At 39.1% G+C, this 18,552-nt stretch overlaps 1 protein-coding gene across 1 annotated transcript in view; it reads right to left on the reverse strand.

The window, feature by feature from the left end:
* LOC132569102 (immunoglobulin superfamily member 2-like) overlaps positions 1-18,260 on the reverse strand; it is a 55,185-nt gene extending 36,925 nt beyond the window's left edge. The window contains 5 exon segments of the mRNA XM_060235283.1: positions 5,727-5,738; positions 6,079-6,489; positions 7,448-7,825; positions 16,327-16,398; positions 18,203-18,260. Coding sequence (XP_060091266.1) covers positions 5,727-5,738; positions 6,079-6,489; positions 7,448-7,825; positions 16,327-16,398; positions 18,203-18,260 — 931 coding nt within the window.
* Positions 18,261-18,552: the final 292 nt, after the last annotated feature.

Below are 18,552 nucleotides of genomic sequence, written 5' to 3' on the forward strand. Positions count from 1 at the left end.
ACAACATATTTGAGATACTGGTCACTTTCTACCCATTTTATGAAGGATGTCTGAAACAGAGAACTGTAAAGGGATGAGTTCTAAAAATGGATTTGAAATCTTTTGAGTTCTGATGCAACTTTATCACCATTTATCCATGTTCTTCAATTTTGTGACACATGTGCCCTGGTGCTTGGCATATACCTTTGTAAGAAGAGCATTGCATGAGACAGAATGCAATATCGTTATGCAATGCACAGGAAAACTGAATCACAGTACTATTGATTGCCAAGGATTAACAAATACTCTAGAAACACCATTATTTTGAGGAATTTATCAGATGACCCTATGGAGATGAATAAAAGTACAAATTAATAAACTCCATTATAAGGTAAATGACAAAGATAATAAAGTCATAAAAGCAAGATTAGGCATGCCTTGGTGCCTTTATTAGGATGGCAAAATGGAAATCTAATACTAAATGTTTTTAATACTTAATGTTTTTAAATTCCATTTTTTCTGCTGTAAGGCCTGAAGAAGTGGACAAAAACTTCATGCCCAGATTAGAATGGTTAGCAAAGCATTCTGCAGTAGTGGTTGGAGTGTCAGACTAGAATCTGGGAGAGTTAAGTAACTAAGATTTTGGCCTTTCCCCATATTACATTTAAAGGAACAAAACATTGGCATTACTGACCTCTAAGTGACACATTTATGTCAGTATCAGAAGATGGCCTTTTTTTCTTAACAGCAAAGGAACCTGTGGAAGACCTCTCCATTTCAGAAACCTCACAGCGGTATGTGCCTTTGTCTTTCAGTTCCGCCTGGTTTATTCTGAGGATATACTTTTCATTGCTCTGCTTCATTACTAGGAGATTCCCCATGGTGTACCTGTCTCCGTTGTCCTCTTGAAAAGCCAAAGCCCCGTGTCGATCAATGATAGCCATCACCCTATCATGATGAAGCCACACCAATTGGAACCATCTGTTTTTGATATTCTGGGCTTGCACAGAGCAATTGATTTGCAGGATTTCTCCTTCCAGAACAGAACTTTTAGCAACAGTAATCTTAACAGAAATATTGTCATCTGTGAGAATACAAATGAAGACACACATTTAGCTTGTATGAGTATTGAGAGTAGGCCTCTCAACAATGTTTGCCATTGCTTGTGTGTGTGTGTGTGTGTGTGTGTGAAAGACAGTTGGGAGTTGGGCAGAAATGTTTGCTTGCAGTCCCAATCAAGTGCTGCTTTGTTGTCTTTTTTCAAATTGCTCTTCTTCCTGTTTCATCACATGACCAATCAGATTTGGCTACATGAAATCTCCAAGCATATATCTGAATTAATAATCTGATTGCAGTGATGTTATTATATAAAGAAAATGTGTTGGCTATGAGATGATTTCTAGGGAGAAGTCTGATTTGAAAAAAGAAATTGGGGTTGGACTGTGGCTGAATGGCAAAGCATCTGTTTTGCACTTGGATGATTCCAGTTTCAATCCCCGACATCTCCAGTTAAAAGGATCAGGTCACAGGCAATGGAAAGAGTTTCTGGAGAGCTCCACCAGTCAGAGTAGACAATAATGATCTTAACAAACCCAGGATCTGACTCAGTATAAGGCAGCTTCACATGGACAGATTTGTAAATGTTCAAGTGAGGCTAAAATGGCAACTGGTTTTTTAAAAAATGTTATTTATAGTCCACCTTTCCCACTAAGAGTCACAAGGATTACATAATATCAATAAGTGTAATCCATAGGATGAGAGATCGAACAAACAATGTAATACTAATAGGATTGCAAAAATCTGAAAATAAGAATTAAGCATGACATGCTAAATTAGCCGCCCTGAGCCTGCCGAGGTGGGGAGGGCGGGATATAAATAAAATTTATTATTATTATTATTATTATTATTATTATTATTATTATTAAATAATACAAGCAAAGGTGTTATATATATATAATGTAATGCAGTGAGAAAAGGATAAAAACATACAACTACAGATAATACATATTAGCAGTATAGTCCACTGTCCCATTCCCTTTATTTAAGCATTTTCACAATTCATTTTGTTATAATGAAGCCCTATTTCCTTTATAAAACCGTTCCCTCTGAACTGTTTTGCTTTACAAATTTGTGAAATGACAGACGTGTGGGAGCCTTACTGACTTCCTCAGGCAGTCCATTCTGTGGGCACTACCAGAGAATGTACATGCACAGACAGTTGTTGATCTTGCCTATTTGTAGGGTGGCACTTGTAGAAGGTCCTGTTCATACGGGCAAAATTGTGGCATGGGAGGAAAAGCTCTGGAGATAGGAGGGCCCAAGGACATGAATGGCTTTGTACGTGAGAGTCACTATGTTGAACGGAACCTATTAGTCAATAGATCCAAGTAGTCAGCCATATTTGTCTGAAGTAGTAGAACAAAATAGGAGTCAAGTTTCACCTTTAAGACCAACTTAGTTTTATTCAGAACGTAAGCTTTCGTGTACTCTCTAAGCACACTTCATCAGACGAGAAATCCGGTACAGTGAGCAAAGCCACACGATGGGAAATCTTCTGAGATATAAATACCTTCCTTTTGACGCAGGTTTAATACAATATAGTCATTAACAGACACTCTCACATTTTGACATATTACTGTTTTATTGCTTTTGCATGCTCATGCTACTCAGATCAAAGGTTTGTTCAATTTATTAATTTTACTATTCTGTCATTGAATCTTAATTTTTTAGCATTTTGCATTCTAAACCACTCCATACCAGATAATTTTACTATACTGTCATTGGTTCTTAAATTTGTACCAATTTGCATGCTGAGCCACTGACTACCAGCTAAGTGTGGCTTTGCTCACTGTATCGGATTCTTCGTCTGATGAAGTTTGCTTAGAGAGCACACGAAAGCTTACGTTCTGAACAGTGTTCCCTCTAAGCTGAGTTAGTGTGAGCTAGCTCACAGTTTTTTAGCCTCCAGCTCACACTCTCTTTTTCTCATCTCAGGAAAAATGGCCCCAGAGCAAGCTAATTTATGCAGTAGCTCACAATTTTAATGTCAGTAACTCACAAAGCAGAATTTTTGTTCACAGGACTCCACAGCTTAGAGGGAACATTGATTCTGAATAAAACTAAGTTGGTCTTAAAGGTGCAACTTGACTCCTATTTTGTTTTCCTGTTAGTAAATAGGCAGCCAATAGAGTAATTGCAGAATGGGTGTAGCAATGCTGCCTGAAGGCTAGGTACTAAGAAAGGAAGCTAGAACATGCCAGGGGACTACAGAAAGGGTGCACTTGTGCTGTTAACAATCCCCACCCCTTATATACTAAGTTATGATTGAGCTTGAAGCAAACGTCCATTGCAGGCCAGGATCATGATGCCTACATTCTGATTAGCTGTTCTGCTAGAATCGTCCAATCAGGAAGCAAGGCATTTCAGAGGGAAATGCAAATGAAGGATCCTAGAGGGTGCAGTGGGATTGGTTGAGTGCCTGCCTGAGGTGTGTGGTTTATATGTTCATTCATTATATATGTTCATTCACTGCCAGTTTGTGTTGTGACTGTTTCTCAATAAGCACATTCTTGTTACAAACAGCTGACTGAACCCACTTTATTTTATTTTATTTTATTTTTCATAACACTCCACCTTTCCCATCACTTGTATACATCTGCAGTGGGATGGATTTTCACAGGAAATGAAAACAAACATCCTCCACTTGGGTGTATCCATAATCTAGGCCAGTTCATGAAACTGGGGCAACTGAGCCCCCAGAGGAGTGATGGAAGGAGAACAGTTGCTGGTTCTGGTAGGAGGCATAAAGAAAACACAACGGGGTCATTTGGAAGCAGCTTGGGAGCCTGTTTGGTGCCACACTCAATAGGAACATAGTTTGTGTCATGATCTCTTGACTGATCACTTTCTCAATACCTCTTTCACAATCAAGCATCTTTAGGTTGATTCTGAAAAGTTTCCCTAATCTCAATCCTGTATTTGCTTGGGGTTAGAGTCTAAAGGACTCCTAGAATACTTTCCCCCCCTTTTCTGGTAAGATACCTTGGGGGGGGCAATACAGGAACTCTGAGAATTAAGCATGTATCAGTTGAAAAAATTCTTTTTTTATATTAAAGCAGGGCAATAAAGTGAGAGAAGGGAAAGATTCTGTTAATTAACTTGAGAAAAATGAACAGAAAAATGAATCAATCTCATATGAACTCATATAAAAACTGAGGATGACAGGGAGAACTTATACTGGGCTTAGTCCAGATGTATGATTTTGTGCTAAGTGAACAAAGCTTGTTTTCAGTTCATTCCTTCTTCATCCCTACCTACACACGCTCCAGTTCAGTAACACCCACTTCAATACCAAGTATAGTCTGCACTTACATTTTAAAAACCAAATTATGTATTGTATTCTCCTTTCTAGCGGGTATCACAAACTGCGTAAAAGCTTTGATTTACAATCCTGAAGGCCAAAGATCTTTGTTTTCCAGTTTAGATTCAGGGCAAATTATGTTTTGCATTAAAGTGGAAATTGGCTATTTGATTTGCACAAGGATATAGGCAATGAAAGAGAATAAAGCTCAACCACCAACCACCAGACCAAGCTTCAACATTATGTCTGATCCTTGTTGAAATAACTTACGTAAATTACAACTGCTCTGTCTGCCAGTCCTAATCAGGAACAAAGAGATCAATGCAGGTAAGAATAGATTTTTGAACTTTTCTGCACTTTGATGACTCTCCAATGTTTTAGAAGGAACATAAGAAGAGCCCAGCTGGATCAGACGAGTGGTCCATCTACTCCACCATTCTGTTTCACACAGTGGCCAGCCAGTTCCTCTGGTTGGCCAGAGCGTGCCTCTCAGATACTCAAAATTTTTCATAGATCTCTGTGTACACTATCCAAAGCTACAGCGGGTAATCATGGCTACAGCTAACCTCATGGTTTACTATGCATAAATTAACTAAGGCACTGAATGCTGGTTCATTAATAATTCATCCTGAACAGACATTGGCCATTCACAAATATTTGCTAAACACATTATATGAAGGATGTGGAAATTTCACACCATGCAGTTCCAATCTAGAAATGGGTTTAAAAGCCTCCTCTCCTTTTGAAGAGATGTGCATAAAGCTTTCTAAATGGTGCTACTTAATTTAGGCTGAAGCTCCCTTGAGGGAGTACCGTTTCTCCTTCCTCAGTGCTATTGCAATGCCAGTCACTGCAGCAGAGTTCTATAGATAATTTAGCAAACTGAGGCTCACTGAAGAGAAATGAAATACATTGTCTGAGACCTTTAATAAGTGATAGATAGAAAGAAACATGGATTTAATCCACTAAAGAGCTAAAATTAAGTGTCGGAGTGACTGAATGTCTTGTTCTCACATGTTAGCCACTTTACTGAGGCAGCGGTGGATAGTATTTGGCAGAAGGAGTGGGGCATATAATTATGCTAGATCTAGATTCCAACCCAGGCATTGTCACTGCTGTATTGGTATTTCTCTTCCATCTGCCTGCAATGCACAGCTGTACAATAGAAGAGCCCATATACTGCATTGGCAACAATTGAGTTGGGGGGAGAGGTGTCTCTGCCTACCCTCTCGTATGACATACTGTCCACTTTTCATGATCCAAACAAGCACCTGAGCAAAACAGAACCAGCCGTCATGGACAATAATGGAAGGAAGGCCCTTCATGCATGGAGTTTTAATACATCTGCATTTGGCAGAGAAGCTGATTCCTTTCTCTTTGGTCATACAGATGGGCTGTTCTGTTTTTGTTCTTGTGAAATCTCTCATTACAGGGCCTTGGAAACATCGGAATCTTCACTAGTTTTAATGTCTTTTCAGAGAATGGGTGATCATGTAGAGGGAAAGTTAATGACCTAGCAAATGGCTCATTTACTCATGAAGGTAGTTTATACCACTGCAGCTAAGTCTAAAAAGGCCTTGGACTATAAACTAATTTACTCACATTTTGACTAAGCTTGTCAAAATTGTATAAAACATTCTAAATGAAACAAAAAATCAAGGTGACTGGGGATAATTAAGCAGCTGCTACTGTCTTTTAAAATGGCAGTATATATGATTGACGGACCACATGCATCTTACCAAGGCTCCTGACAGTCAGAGAAGTCTTGTTTGTCCATTTTCGGGCAATATCTTTCCAAGTTCCGTCAGGATCTTGAATCCACTCAACTGCTTCACAATACATTTTCCCCTGGTCTGAGGGCAGTATCTTAATGATGGACAATTTATACTTTTTGTCCCCAATTTTGTCTAGCCTTATGTCTCCAGAGGAAACCCTTTGACCGTAGGAAGACCCTGCAATCAAGACAAAATCTCTGGACAGGGAAAGAATTTCCTGGCCTTCTCCATTTCCTTGAATAAGGTACCAGGCAACAGAAAGGTGGGTGTGCTGGACTGTTGCTGCTGACACTTCACAGATGAGTTCTAATGAATCTCCTTCATCTTGGGTGGAATCCTGTGGTTTCATGGTAGCAGACAGTGTGTCTGGGATCACTAGAAGGACAAGAAAACAAAGGAAAGCACAGCTGAAGGAACTATCACTGCTGAGAAAGAAGAATTCACCTCTTTCACAGAGTGCCAACTGTACTAGTTGGGTCTCCAACAGGGAACTAGTGCTGTAGGATGCATCATCTAGTGGTTCAAAAGAACAATTTTATTTGGCCATACTTCCCCTACATATAAAACAACCCACATGGATTAAACTGACACAGTACCAGAGCAGGTAAATAAAATAAGTACAATCTTGCAGCTGCCATGAGCCAAAAGGAAACAAAGGGGGACAGAGAAACAAATAGGAGTTCAGTACAGGTTTATGCATATTTAGTCCACACCTGGACAAGCAGTGACCTATCAAGCTGAACACAACTCAACAACTGTGCATATTGTTCCACTAGGAGCTCAGTTGACTTTCTGGTTTTGCTGCCTGCCTCAAAGTTCACAAGTGAGCAAATCCAGCACCCAGAAGTAGGGTTGCCAAGTCCCTTGAAGACGATGGTGAGGTAATGGGGGGATGTTCCAGGAGCAAGAAACATCCTCACAACAACATCCCTGCATCACTAGAAGTGATGTCATTTGATATGTCTGCATCATTCAGAAGATGGTCATGTTGGGGGCGATGTTCTAGTTTTTGAACAAAATTCCATGGTAAAATCAGCCTCAAACCATAGAGCTTTGCCCCAAAATCAGAGCATTGTTCCTCCAGTGCCACCAACATGCCCATGTCAATTCTAGGTGATGTGGGCACACCACATTTCTTTCTGGCTATGTTCCTGTTGGGGTGGGGGAGTTTGTGGGCAAGAGCCTGCAAAAGCAGGGGATTCTTGCCCCCTAACTAGAGAATGGTAGCCCTACTGGAAGTCATGGTAGTTGGGGCTGCATTCACTTTAGCAGCCCTTGAGGTATTCAGGCTCTATGCCAATTATTTCCATAGGCAACATGTTCTTGAGCTTACCTGACAGCCTTGTTTTGGCACTGTAATTCCCAAAGTACCTTCCATCAGTGTTGGGTGTATGACATTCATACTCGCCAGCATCCTCAGTCTGAAGCTTGGTGATGTGCAGCAGGACAGAATCTCCTTGGATCCTCTCTATATAGATTTCTCCTGCCTTGACACGTTGGACATAGACAGCATAAGGGAAACTGGAATCACTAGTGCTGATGAGTTGCATTTCTGTCTTTGGGGCAGATGGCCGATACACAGACCACTGGAATGTCTGCTCCAATGGCCCCCTATAGCCACTGACATTGCACCCGATGGTGATATGGTAGCCTTTTGCTCGATAAAGATGGCCCTTCTGAACAGTTACAATCCTCTGTCCAGTACAAAGACCTGCATGCAAACCATAAAACATGAGCATAAAACCATTTTTGAAATATGGACAGGATTTGCCCCCCCCCCCAAAAATCTTGTTCTGAGAAGAAGAAGAAAAAGCCTTGCAAAAGTTTATGACCTAAACCCAAGAGAATAATTATAAAGCACTCAAAACATTCAAAATATGCAAATCCCCAGAGTTTGAAAGTCATGAGCTAAATTTCACAAGTGCTATAACTGTCTTATAAAACAATGTAGGGATGTGGACTCAGATATATGCAATCCAAATATACACCTGAAGAATACATTATTGGTACCTTTTGGATATATTCAGAATCAATATTTGGCAATATCATCAATACCAGTATTCTAATTCTAAATATTATGGGGAATATCCAGAGCCGGCATTTTAAAGCTTTGAACGATTTTCTTCCTTTTTCTTCTTTTGTCTTTTCTGCAGATTTCCCAAGCAACAGGAGGGGAGGGAAGCAGTTCTCATAAGCAAATGGAATCACATGTTAGGGAGAGATTGTCACATTGGTTCTGCTGATATTCTCTGGTTTTACTTTAAAAAAAAAAATTAACAAGTAAAATTTACAATAATATAACATTAAGGAGCAATATCAATTGAGCTTTGTTTAATGTTCAAAAATACATAATCTCCCTATAGTATGGATTACTGGGCAAGATGCTATTTTCTGTCAAATATTGAATCATTGGATAACAGATCTCCATAAATTTTGAAGATGTATATTCCTGTGTGTTTAAGGTATTGTGTTGTGTTATTTCTCCTAATATAAAATATTCCCACATTTCTCCCCTCCATGTTGATATGGAAGGGATTTGTATGCATCTTCAGTATGCTGCTAGTAAGATCCCTGCCACCGCTAATAAGATTGCTATCAGTTCTTTTCTCACTTTATTAAAGAGAATCCTCCCGTATTCCTAAGAGAACAGTTTCCAGTATCAACAGTAGGTTACAGCCTGTTATAATACGTATTTCCTGCAAAACAGGCATCCAAAAAGTCTTCACACCCACCCATCAACAGTGCATGAAGTCCCCTGTTTGGCCACTTTCTTTCCAACATTTGTTGCTTTTATTCTATCTAAACATGTTGGTGTTATGTACCTTCTAGTTGCCATTTTAAACATTTAAAATCCGACATTAAATATATTTGATTTTAAACTAGGAGAAGTCCATACCTTCTTTCAGTCATCATCAGTTAATCTATTTTGGCAATGTACGTTCCACTGTTTTTGACTATTCAAAGTCTTGCTGCCATCAATCGAAAGTAGTATCTGATATATTTTAGACATAACACCTTTCGAAGAGCCATCATTTTCTTTCAATAGCTTTTCAAAATCTGTTAAGGATATGTTGTTTGTATTTTTATTAACATGTGTGTAATTTGCAAGTATCTGACTGTTAGCCACCCTGAGTCTGCTTGTGGAGAGGGCGGTATAGAAATTTAAGGTAAATAAAATAAAATATATATACCAGGGGATTGTTTGTTCCACCTTCCAACTGGGTCTTTTCTAAGATCTTGCCTTTATCATATAAATCTATTAATCTGGTTATCCCTGCCTGATGCCATTTCAAGAAAGCTTTTTGTTCTTTCCCCGGGGGGAGCCACTCTTGATTTTAAAAAGGCTTCAGCTGTGAGTTCTCTGGAGCTAAGATCTGCCTCCATTTATCCCAGATTTTGCAGGTTGTATCTAAAGGATAATTATCAGAGGCTAGATTGCCATCTGACAGCAATGCTGATCCTGTGGATTTAGGGGGAGGTATTTGTGGATTTCCTTGGGAGTCCCTTCCAACTCTATGATTCTATGATCTTTAATGCATAAACTTTTAATTTGCAGCCAGTTTCCCTCTACATTCCCTGTGCATGATCTTATAAAATTTGCTAGAATGGAAGAAGAAGAAGAAGATATTGGATTTATATCCCGCCCTCCACTCCGAAGAGTCTCAGAGCGGCTCACAATCTCCTTTACCTTCCTCCCTCACAACAGACCCCCTGTGAGGTGGGTGGGGCTAGAGAGGGCTCTCACAGCAGCTGCCCTTTCAAGGACAACCTCTGCCAGAGCTATGGCTGACCCAAAGCCATGCTAGCAGGTGCAAGTGGAGGAGTGGGGAATCAAACCCGGTTCTCCCAGATAAGAGTCCAAACACTTAACCACTACACCAAACTGGCTCTCCTAGTATTTTAGTAGTATTTTGTTAACTGGTATTCCTAGCCGTACTCTTACTGTTGGTCTACGATTTGTTTCAAAGCTCAGCCTTGGAGGTTTATTTGCCCAGAAAAAATTGCTAATTGATTGTTGCCACCTTTGTAGATTTTTCTTTGGGATATCAATTGGACCATGCTGAACAAAAATAAATATTTCAAAGGTATGAAACTTTTCACCAAACTTATTCTATCTGCCCACGTTAATATTAGTTAATTCCATTTTTTAGTCAAGATGAAGTCCCTAAATATATTTTTCAATTTTTTAAAATATTTGATATTTCAACTTGAATATATACTCCTAAGTGTCTCTACATTGTTTCTGTCCATTTGTACTTGTATTTAGCCTTCATTTTCTTTTCACTCTCTGGGGAAACATAAATAAAGAAGAGATCAGATTTCTTTTAACTGTTAGTCCTGAAACTTTACTATACTCATGAATCATGTCGTGTAAAGCTATTATAGATGATGAGTTGGTCAAGTATATAACCATATCATCTGCATAAAGAAATAATTTATGAGCTAATGTTCCTACTGTTACCACTGTGATCTGTTTTTTTTTTCTTTTTCGAATAGCCTCAGCCAAAGTCTCAACAGCCAGGGCAAATAATTGGGGTGAGAGTGGGCACCCCTATCTAGTGCCCCCTTTGAACTTAATTTTTTTTTATGTGATATCACTGGGTTTTGCTGATGGATTTTTATAAATGACATACATAGTGTTTAAAAATTTGTTCCTAAATCCCATATATTCCAGTAAAGTTTTAAAGAAATGTTATTTCAATACTATCAAAGGTTTTATGTATATCCAGTGATAATAAAACAGTTTTCAATTTTTCTTTCTTACAGAATTAATAATATTCATAGTTGTGCAAATATTATCTGCTAGAAACTTTCTAGGAATGAAACTTGTCTGGTCTGTATTTATGTAGTAAGGAATTATTTTTCTTAACCTATTCACAATGATTTTTGCAAATATTTTTATGTCACTTTTGAGTAATGATATTGGCCTATAATCAGAAGGATCCGTTAAGTCCTTTAGTTCCTTTGGTAAGATAATGATGTTGGTCTCAGACCATGAAGATGGCATTTCCCTACAATTCAAAATATGGTTACAGACTTTGGAAAATAGTACTAGAATTTCTTCCTTAAACATTTTATAGAACTCAGAAGGGAATCCATCATTCCCTGTGGCTTTATTGGGCTTTTGGTCTTTTATCGAGTCTTTTATTGCCTGAGTTTATGTAGGTTGTTCTAAAATGTCTTTATGGAAGTTAGTCAATATCTCAAAATTGTTATTCATTTCTAGATAATTCTTGATTTGGTCATTATTAGGATTGTCAGATATATACAGGTTTTCATAAAAGTCTGACATTATTTTTACTATTTCTGTGGGTTTGAGATATAAATTACCTGCCCTGTCCCTCAAGGTGCGAATTTGTCCTTTGACCTTCTTATCATTTACTCTCCATGAGAGTATTTTCAAAGCTCTTGGAGTTTTCTGCCAAAATTGTTGTTTCAGAGATATCAATTGCCTTTGAATGTGAGCAGTTTCAATATCTTCCTGTAATTTCTTATATTTTTTAGTAATTCCTTATATGCTTTTTTATGCCCTATCCTTTTGCTAAATTATATAGGAACCTAATATTTGCTAGTAACATTTCTTTTTGTTGTGTTTATTCTTATTTTTAAGGTAGGATGCCATTGTCATCAGCTGTCATAAGCATCATTGTCATAAGCACTTTAAATGCCTCCCTCACAATCGGTTCCATAATTCCACAATAATTTTTTCTCTCTTGTGCAATTTCTTCCCTGTGTTAATAAAATTGATTTATTTAAAATCCACTGTGTTGCCCTGTATTTTTGTTCAGTCAGTGTACAATGTACTGAACAGTGATCTGTCCACAAGGTTGTACCTATGTCAGCATTAATTACATTATCCACCAGCATATGTGAAAGTAAAGTAAAATCTATTTTTGTTTGAACTTTTAGAGGAATAATAAGTATAATCTTTCCCCATTTCATTCATTTGCCTCCAAATATCGCCAAGTAGGTAATAAAGATATCATGCAATTTTTAGGTTTTGCTTCTTTACCTATAGGCCTTTTAAAATTGGACCTGTCTAAATTTGGCTTTTGATTTCCCAGGAGCTTGGTATTGTAAATTGTACCAGGAAGTTTTTAATACTGGGTATGCCATTGTTCTAAGAAGAGATTCCTAAACCAATCCTAAACCTAAACCAATATCTAGGCAAGATTTTAGTATTTGGGTCATAATTCTTTCATTTAATTGGGTTATTTAACCCTCTTACATTCAGCAACATAATTTTGTAATTGAAAGACTATGGCTGTTTCTACACTTGGCAGAAGATCCTCTCTCAGTGCACATTTAAAATGTTTATCTACATTGCATACTGCTGTCACTTCTGTCTTGCTTTGTATTATCTTAAGTCATCTACACTCATTTTCTTGAATTGGCACTGAAAGTGGTTTCACCCCAGTGTTGCTCCTCATTTTACAAGAGTACTTTTGAACAAAAGTTTTCTGCAGGCAGATTCAATGCTCATAAAATCAGAATCAACCCTGAGTGTAGAAACAGCCATATTTACTGTATATTCAGAGTATGTGTCTGAAAGTCTGCAGTTCTCTTTGTGTATAAATTTGCTTGTGTGATTCCTACCCTTTCTGTTTCCACTCATGAACATTTGTGTTTCTCCTAGTTCACTTCTGTAGGCGTCTAAAGAGTTGTCAGGTAAACCAAATTACTCTGGCTGACATTAATATCTAATGCCTACACCAGAAATGACTCTCTAATAGTACCCTGTGTTTAATCAGTCACTTTAAATGTGTACTGTTTCAATAATCTGTACTGCTCCTTATTTTCTCCACTACCAAGTTTGACTATGGTTCTGTTGGGCTTCTGCTGCCACATTGGCCCTAGGTTCTGCTTGGCTTCTGTGGTTTGACACTGGGTCTGTTGGGCTGGAAATAGTGTCCCTTCCCTTGCTTCAGTTCATTTGCCTTGGATTGGCTGGTTTGGCATATAGTGGGTTTGCCACACTGGCCTATGGTTCTAGTAGGATTGTCTGGTTTGATTATTGGTTCTGTTCGTATTGGAAGGCTTTTGGCCAGCGGTTGCTTGCTCTTGTGTGTTCACATATTTTCCCCCCTGGAGAAAACAAAGAATTTTGTCCCCTATAGCAGGGGTGGCCAATGGTAGCTCTCCAGATGGACCCAAGTAATTTCAAAATACCGGAAAAACCCTAAATCCTAACACTGATCCCATACTGGAGATGTGAATAATCAAGAATACTGATAATTATACCAGCCCTGATATCCAGATACAAAAAATAGTGATTTTTTTTTTCTGGTGCACATCCCTGTTTACATGCACTTCTCATTGCTTTAAATTTATCGTCTTTTAACCTTGCTATTTGGCTTTAGAGGACTTAACTAGACAAGTTAATGATGATACATGACTAGATCTTGCACTGTTTAAAAGTTACAAATAGCATCTGCAGTTCCTTTCAGATTGGATCACTGCCGTGCCATTAATCCCCCCCCTTCCCATACTACTTCCATATCTCAACCTCCATTTGCTATTTGCTCCAATATTTTATTGTATTCTTACTTGATGCATATCACATCTATCCAGATATTTATATTTGTACCCCACTTTTTTTTACACTGAGGACCCAATGTAATTTACAGCCTCATTCTCCTATCCTCCATTTTATCCTCACTACAACCACCTTGTAACTATGTTATACTGACAGAGACAGATTGACCCAAGGTTACCTAGTAACCTGTGTATCACTGCACAGATCACTGAGGAGGAATAATACAGATTATAAGGACAGCATGGAGGAAAAAAGGGTTGAAGACCTTCATTCAGCATCACAGTCCTGAATTGGGGACCTTCCATAGCTACTAGCAGTTTAAAAACAGCAGGAGATCTGTGCTCAGCTAGTTGATTCTTTTAATTCTTCATTCCCTGTTTCAGGTTTTCAGACTTCCCTTCATGTTCATGCAAATGAAGCTGATAAAGTGTGGTCAGCATTTTAATGTACTGCTGCTAGTAGAATGACTAACACATTTATTTTTACTAAATATAATTCTTTATCTGCAGCAGCTTATTTTAAAACCATCACTTGAGTCTTTAACAACCCCCTGGATACATGAGATTCCTGGAAGGCTGTTGAGACAGGAGAAATTAGAGGGACAAAATTCTGGGGAAAGGAATGTGTGATCTTGGGCCAATCACCATTTTTTGCCCAACCTGACAGAGCTGTTGTAAGGATAAAATAAATGTATATTTTCATGAGTTCCTTGGAGGCAGAAGATATAAATATAAGGAATGGAAAGTGGGGAGGGGAAGAAAGTAAGGTACACATTGAGATACAACCCCCCCCCCCCCTAAAATGGTGAATGCCCTGTGAGTTTCAAAGTTTTTGTACTGCAGCCTCTTTAATTTAATTTAATTTCATTTCATTTCACAAGCTAAGCTTTATATCATTTTGCGTTGATGTTACCTGCTTTGGGTTCCAGTTATCTGGGAGAAAAGAGAGTTAATGGTTTTTTCAATAAATTAATAACATGTTCTGTGATCTGTTTTCCTGTGATGCATTGGATGCTGAGAGGAAGTGCCTAGAGGAGATGGGGATCCATGATGGTACTTATTGGTGGCCCCACACTTCTCATAACTAAACAAATACTGAGAATCAGACCTGGGTGACCCAGGCTAGCTGATCTCGTCAGATCTTGGAAGCTAAGCAAGGTCAGTATTTGGATGGGAGACCACCAAGGAATATTAGAGTTGTTATGCAGAGGCCAGCAATGGAAAACAGGTTCACCATAAGTCAGCCTGTGGCTACATGGCACTTTCCACCATCACTAAGAATTCTAAGTCCCCCACCAAAAAAATTAGCCAAGCTCACATGTATACTGATAGATTTGTGCAGCCAGGATTTATAAAGGAATTGTCAACTTTGAATGAAAATGAGGTATATCATTTGGCACAGAGGGCCCATGTAACACTGGGCAACAAGAGCAGCAACCTCCCAATATTAATGTTGACTGAATTTCTTTATTAATATCAACATTTCTTGTCTGCACACAAGGAAGAACAAATTTCTAGAGACATCAAATGACACAGTAAAGAAATCCACAAACAAAAGGAAAGGAGGAAACAATTCAACCTGAAATATAATGCTTCAAGGATCAAACTACAGCAGATAAATATTTATTATATGGTGGACACAATAGTAAAAATTAAAAATATTGGGCCTGAATATCAGGCTGAATTAGAATCAGAACAAGTACATAAACTGTAATAATTCCTCATATAAAGTTGATGAACATGTCAAATGACCAACGCAGGACTCTACACATTTTGGCCTCAAAGGCCTTCCTCAGTGGTCAATAATACATACTTTTAAAACACACACACATCCAGAAATTACTATATATCAATCCTGACCAGGTGTTGTTACACATACTGTATGTTGTGTGGTATGTTCTAAACCTTCAAAGCAGGCCATGGATCTCTTCACATGATAGCTGCACTGACACACACATCTTCATTTATGTACTGATCTGGTATAAAGTTTCCAATATTTCTGAATGTGTGTGTCATCAACCAGCAATTGAAGTCAAATAGCACCTTTGAATCCAAACAAAGACAAAAAAGCTTTCCACACCATTTTGTGCACAGACTTCTACATAGTTAAACTGACAGGGAGGGAACAATTCTCTTTAAATATCATTGCCCCTTTAGCAGGATGGAAAATACACCATTCTTTGTCCTTAGTACAATGTATGCACTTCTTTTGTACAAGAGAATAAAATCAAAGCCATTTCAGAAAAGGGGAAAAAACATACTTGGAATTCTCTCCAGAATAGTTAAGGACAGAGTAGAGGCAGAAAAGAATCCATCCACAAAGATGACAAGAACATTCTGATCTTGATATTCACCATATACTCAGCAGCTAATAATAGACTGGAGAAGTAATGCAGAAAGCCAGTTTGGATGGTGTTATGCAAATACCATCCCAAAGTTGCTGAAGGAATTAGAAGCTGATATGAAAAGGCCTAACCAATGCTTTCTAGCCACTGAACGTTCATGGACAGAAGCACCGTACCTCTGAATATCAGATGCTGGGGGCAATTAACATGGAAAAGCCATAACTTTGCATGCCATAATTTGCATCAGTTTGGCCACAGTTGATGGCAGAATAACAACACCAGGACAGGTCATACAGTCTTAGAAGGCTTAAACACATTTATCAGAACTCACCAAGCAGGAGGAGGAGCACAGCTGTCAAACCCCGAATGGAACCCATTAACAACGGAAACCCACTTTCTTCCTCTGCAAAGAGACAAAACAATCTCTCACTGAGCAGTAGCAGCAGCAAACTTTCTTTAAATAGCTGTGGAGAAGTTGTCTATGACTTCCTATAATTTCCTTATTGCACCGGAAAGACATAATGAACAACATTTCTCAGAAACATGCAAAACAACACACAGCACACCTTGAAAACTCATTTTGCATCTGCTGTCTATGTTCTGATTTAATCATGAGAGCACTGAGAAGCCTGGGGCCCAGCTGGTCCAGCACTGGGCTTCCAAAGTTGCTGGATGGCTCTGGAAACTTGCAGGCAGGGCATGACACTGAGGGCCTCCCCTTATTGTTTGTCCCCATTTTTTGGTTTTCAGAGACAGACTTCCTCTGAAAATGAAAGCTCCATTTAGTTTATCACTGCTTTCAGGGATGACTCAGTGTTCTCAAAAATCTACACACTAAACAACAATCACAGCTAATGGCTTGGATGCTGTGGTTGTACTCCACATTCCTCGGGTGGAATGAGACCTCCCCCCAACACAGAGATCCTGAGAAGGGCATTTTGTATTAAAGGAAGGCTCTGTCCACCAGAGAAAAGACTTCAACCAGCAGAACCAATCCATGGGTTTCAACTCAATGACATCTAGATTAAATAGGCTGGATCCTGTTAAAATGGATTTGGTCAGCCCTCCCCATGAGCATTCTCTGTTATCTACACAGAAAAGGCCATCCTCACAGATCAGAAGCACAGGGAGCTGCAGTTTGTGTGTCTGTAGAGAATTAGGCAAAACTGGTCCCTTCTCCTGCTTTCACCAGCTGAGCCTCTTGTATTAGTCTTGCTGGCAAAGGAGGAGGACTATCTCACCCAGCTCTCTCCTGCTCATTGAAGCTTCTGGTTCTCAAGGGTCCCCTGAGCCATGGCCAAGCTTTTTCACAGGTTATTTGGGCTTCTTGGTGAAGGTGGGGAAAGATCTGCATCCTTGTGGTTCATAAACTCCAGCCCTAATATAATCCAGTATGTTGAATATTAGGGGATTTAGGAGAGAGAGCCTGGAGTTAGTATGTATGACAGAAAAGTGCAAGGAAACTCCAACATTTATTTCCTTTACTCTATTGTCTCCTTAGACTACTGTACCCTCTGCAAAGACTGTATGGTCCTTTTCAAAATGCCTTTGTATTTCATTTTAGTAAATGATTGCTAATGGATTTTTTCCCTGTAATCTCAGATAGACCCATTTTAGTAACCGGCTGCTAGCAGAATTTATTTACCTGTTCATACAAACCTGCTTGCATTGGGTTAGCAAAACATGGTTGAGTCACTTTCAAGTGAAACTGCTTCCCCCCCCCCCCTTTTTCAACCCTTTTGCTGTGCTTCTGAATTACTATGGTGTGTTCTTCACCCACACAGCTAGCCTGAGGCAAGCCATCCCTTCAAGAACTGGGAGGCTGGCAGTGTTGGGGATGCCAGGTGTGTGATGGTGGAGGATTTGGAAGAGGTGATGGTGAGGAAGTTCCTCATCAAATCCTCTGATCTCAGCAACACCGATCTCTGTCCATAGCGCTTCCTACAATGCTTCCCCCCCCTTTTTTTGCTGCACAATCTTCCTTGGACTTTTCTTATTTTAAAAGCATTCTAATGTGAGTGCTATAGTGGCACCATTGAGATGTAGTGAGTCAATCAAGTCAATATATCTCAATGGTGCTGCTAAAGCACTGAGGTGCTATAGCAGTTTAGTGCTATAGCGCTCACACTAGAAAAAAAGAAAAAGTCTAAGTAAGATCATGCAACGAAAAAGGGCGGAGGGGGAGAAGTGGCACTGTTTTAAATTACCATAGAGTTTCTGAGATGGCTCATTAGCAGAAGGAAATTCACTGTATGAAAACCCCATTCCTGTATCGCTTTACTCAAAACTGGGCCAACAATGGGACTTCCGGTTTTGAGTCATGGAGGATTGAGGTGCTTCTCAATAGAGGAGCAGACCAGAGCTTCTGTTCTGGGCAGAGAAGGTGATTTCAATGCCTGCTGCCTACATCTTCCAGGTAGGGAGATGGCCAAGACATGCTTATTTAATTCTGAGGGGATTTACTTTGACTGACGAGGTATCCCAGTGGAGTTCCTTTTCAGCTTTGAAGAGTCCCTGGAGAAGAATTGCATTCCAACGTCTATAGAGGACTTCTGGG

The sequence above is a fragment of the Heteronotia binoei genome, chromosome 3 (genome assembly GCF_032191835.1).
Source record: "Heteronotia binoei isolate CCM8104 ecotype False Entrance Well chromosome 3, APGP_CSIRO_Hbin_v1, whole genome shotgun sequence".
In the NCBI taxonomy this organism is placed as follows: domain Eukaryota; kingdom Metazoa; phylum Chordata; class Lepidosauria; order Squamata; family Gekkonidae; genus Heteronotia; species Heteronotia binoei.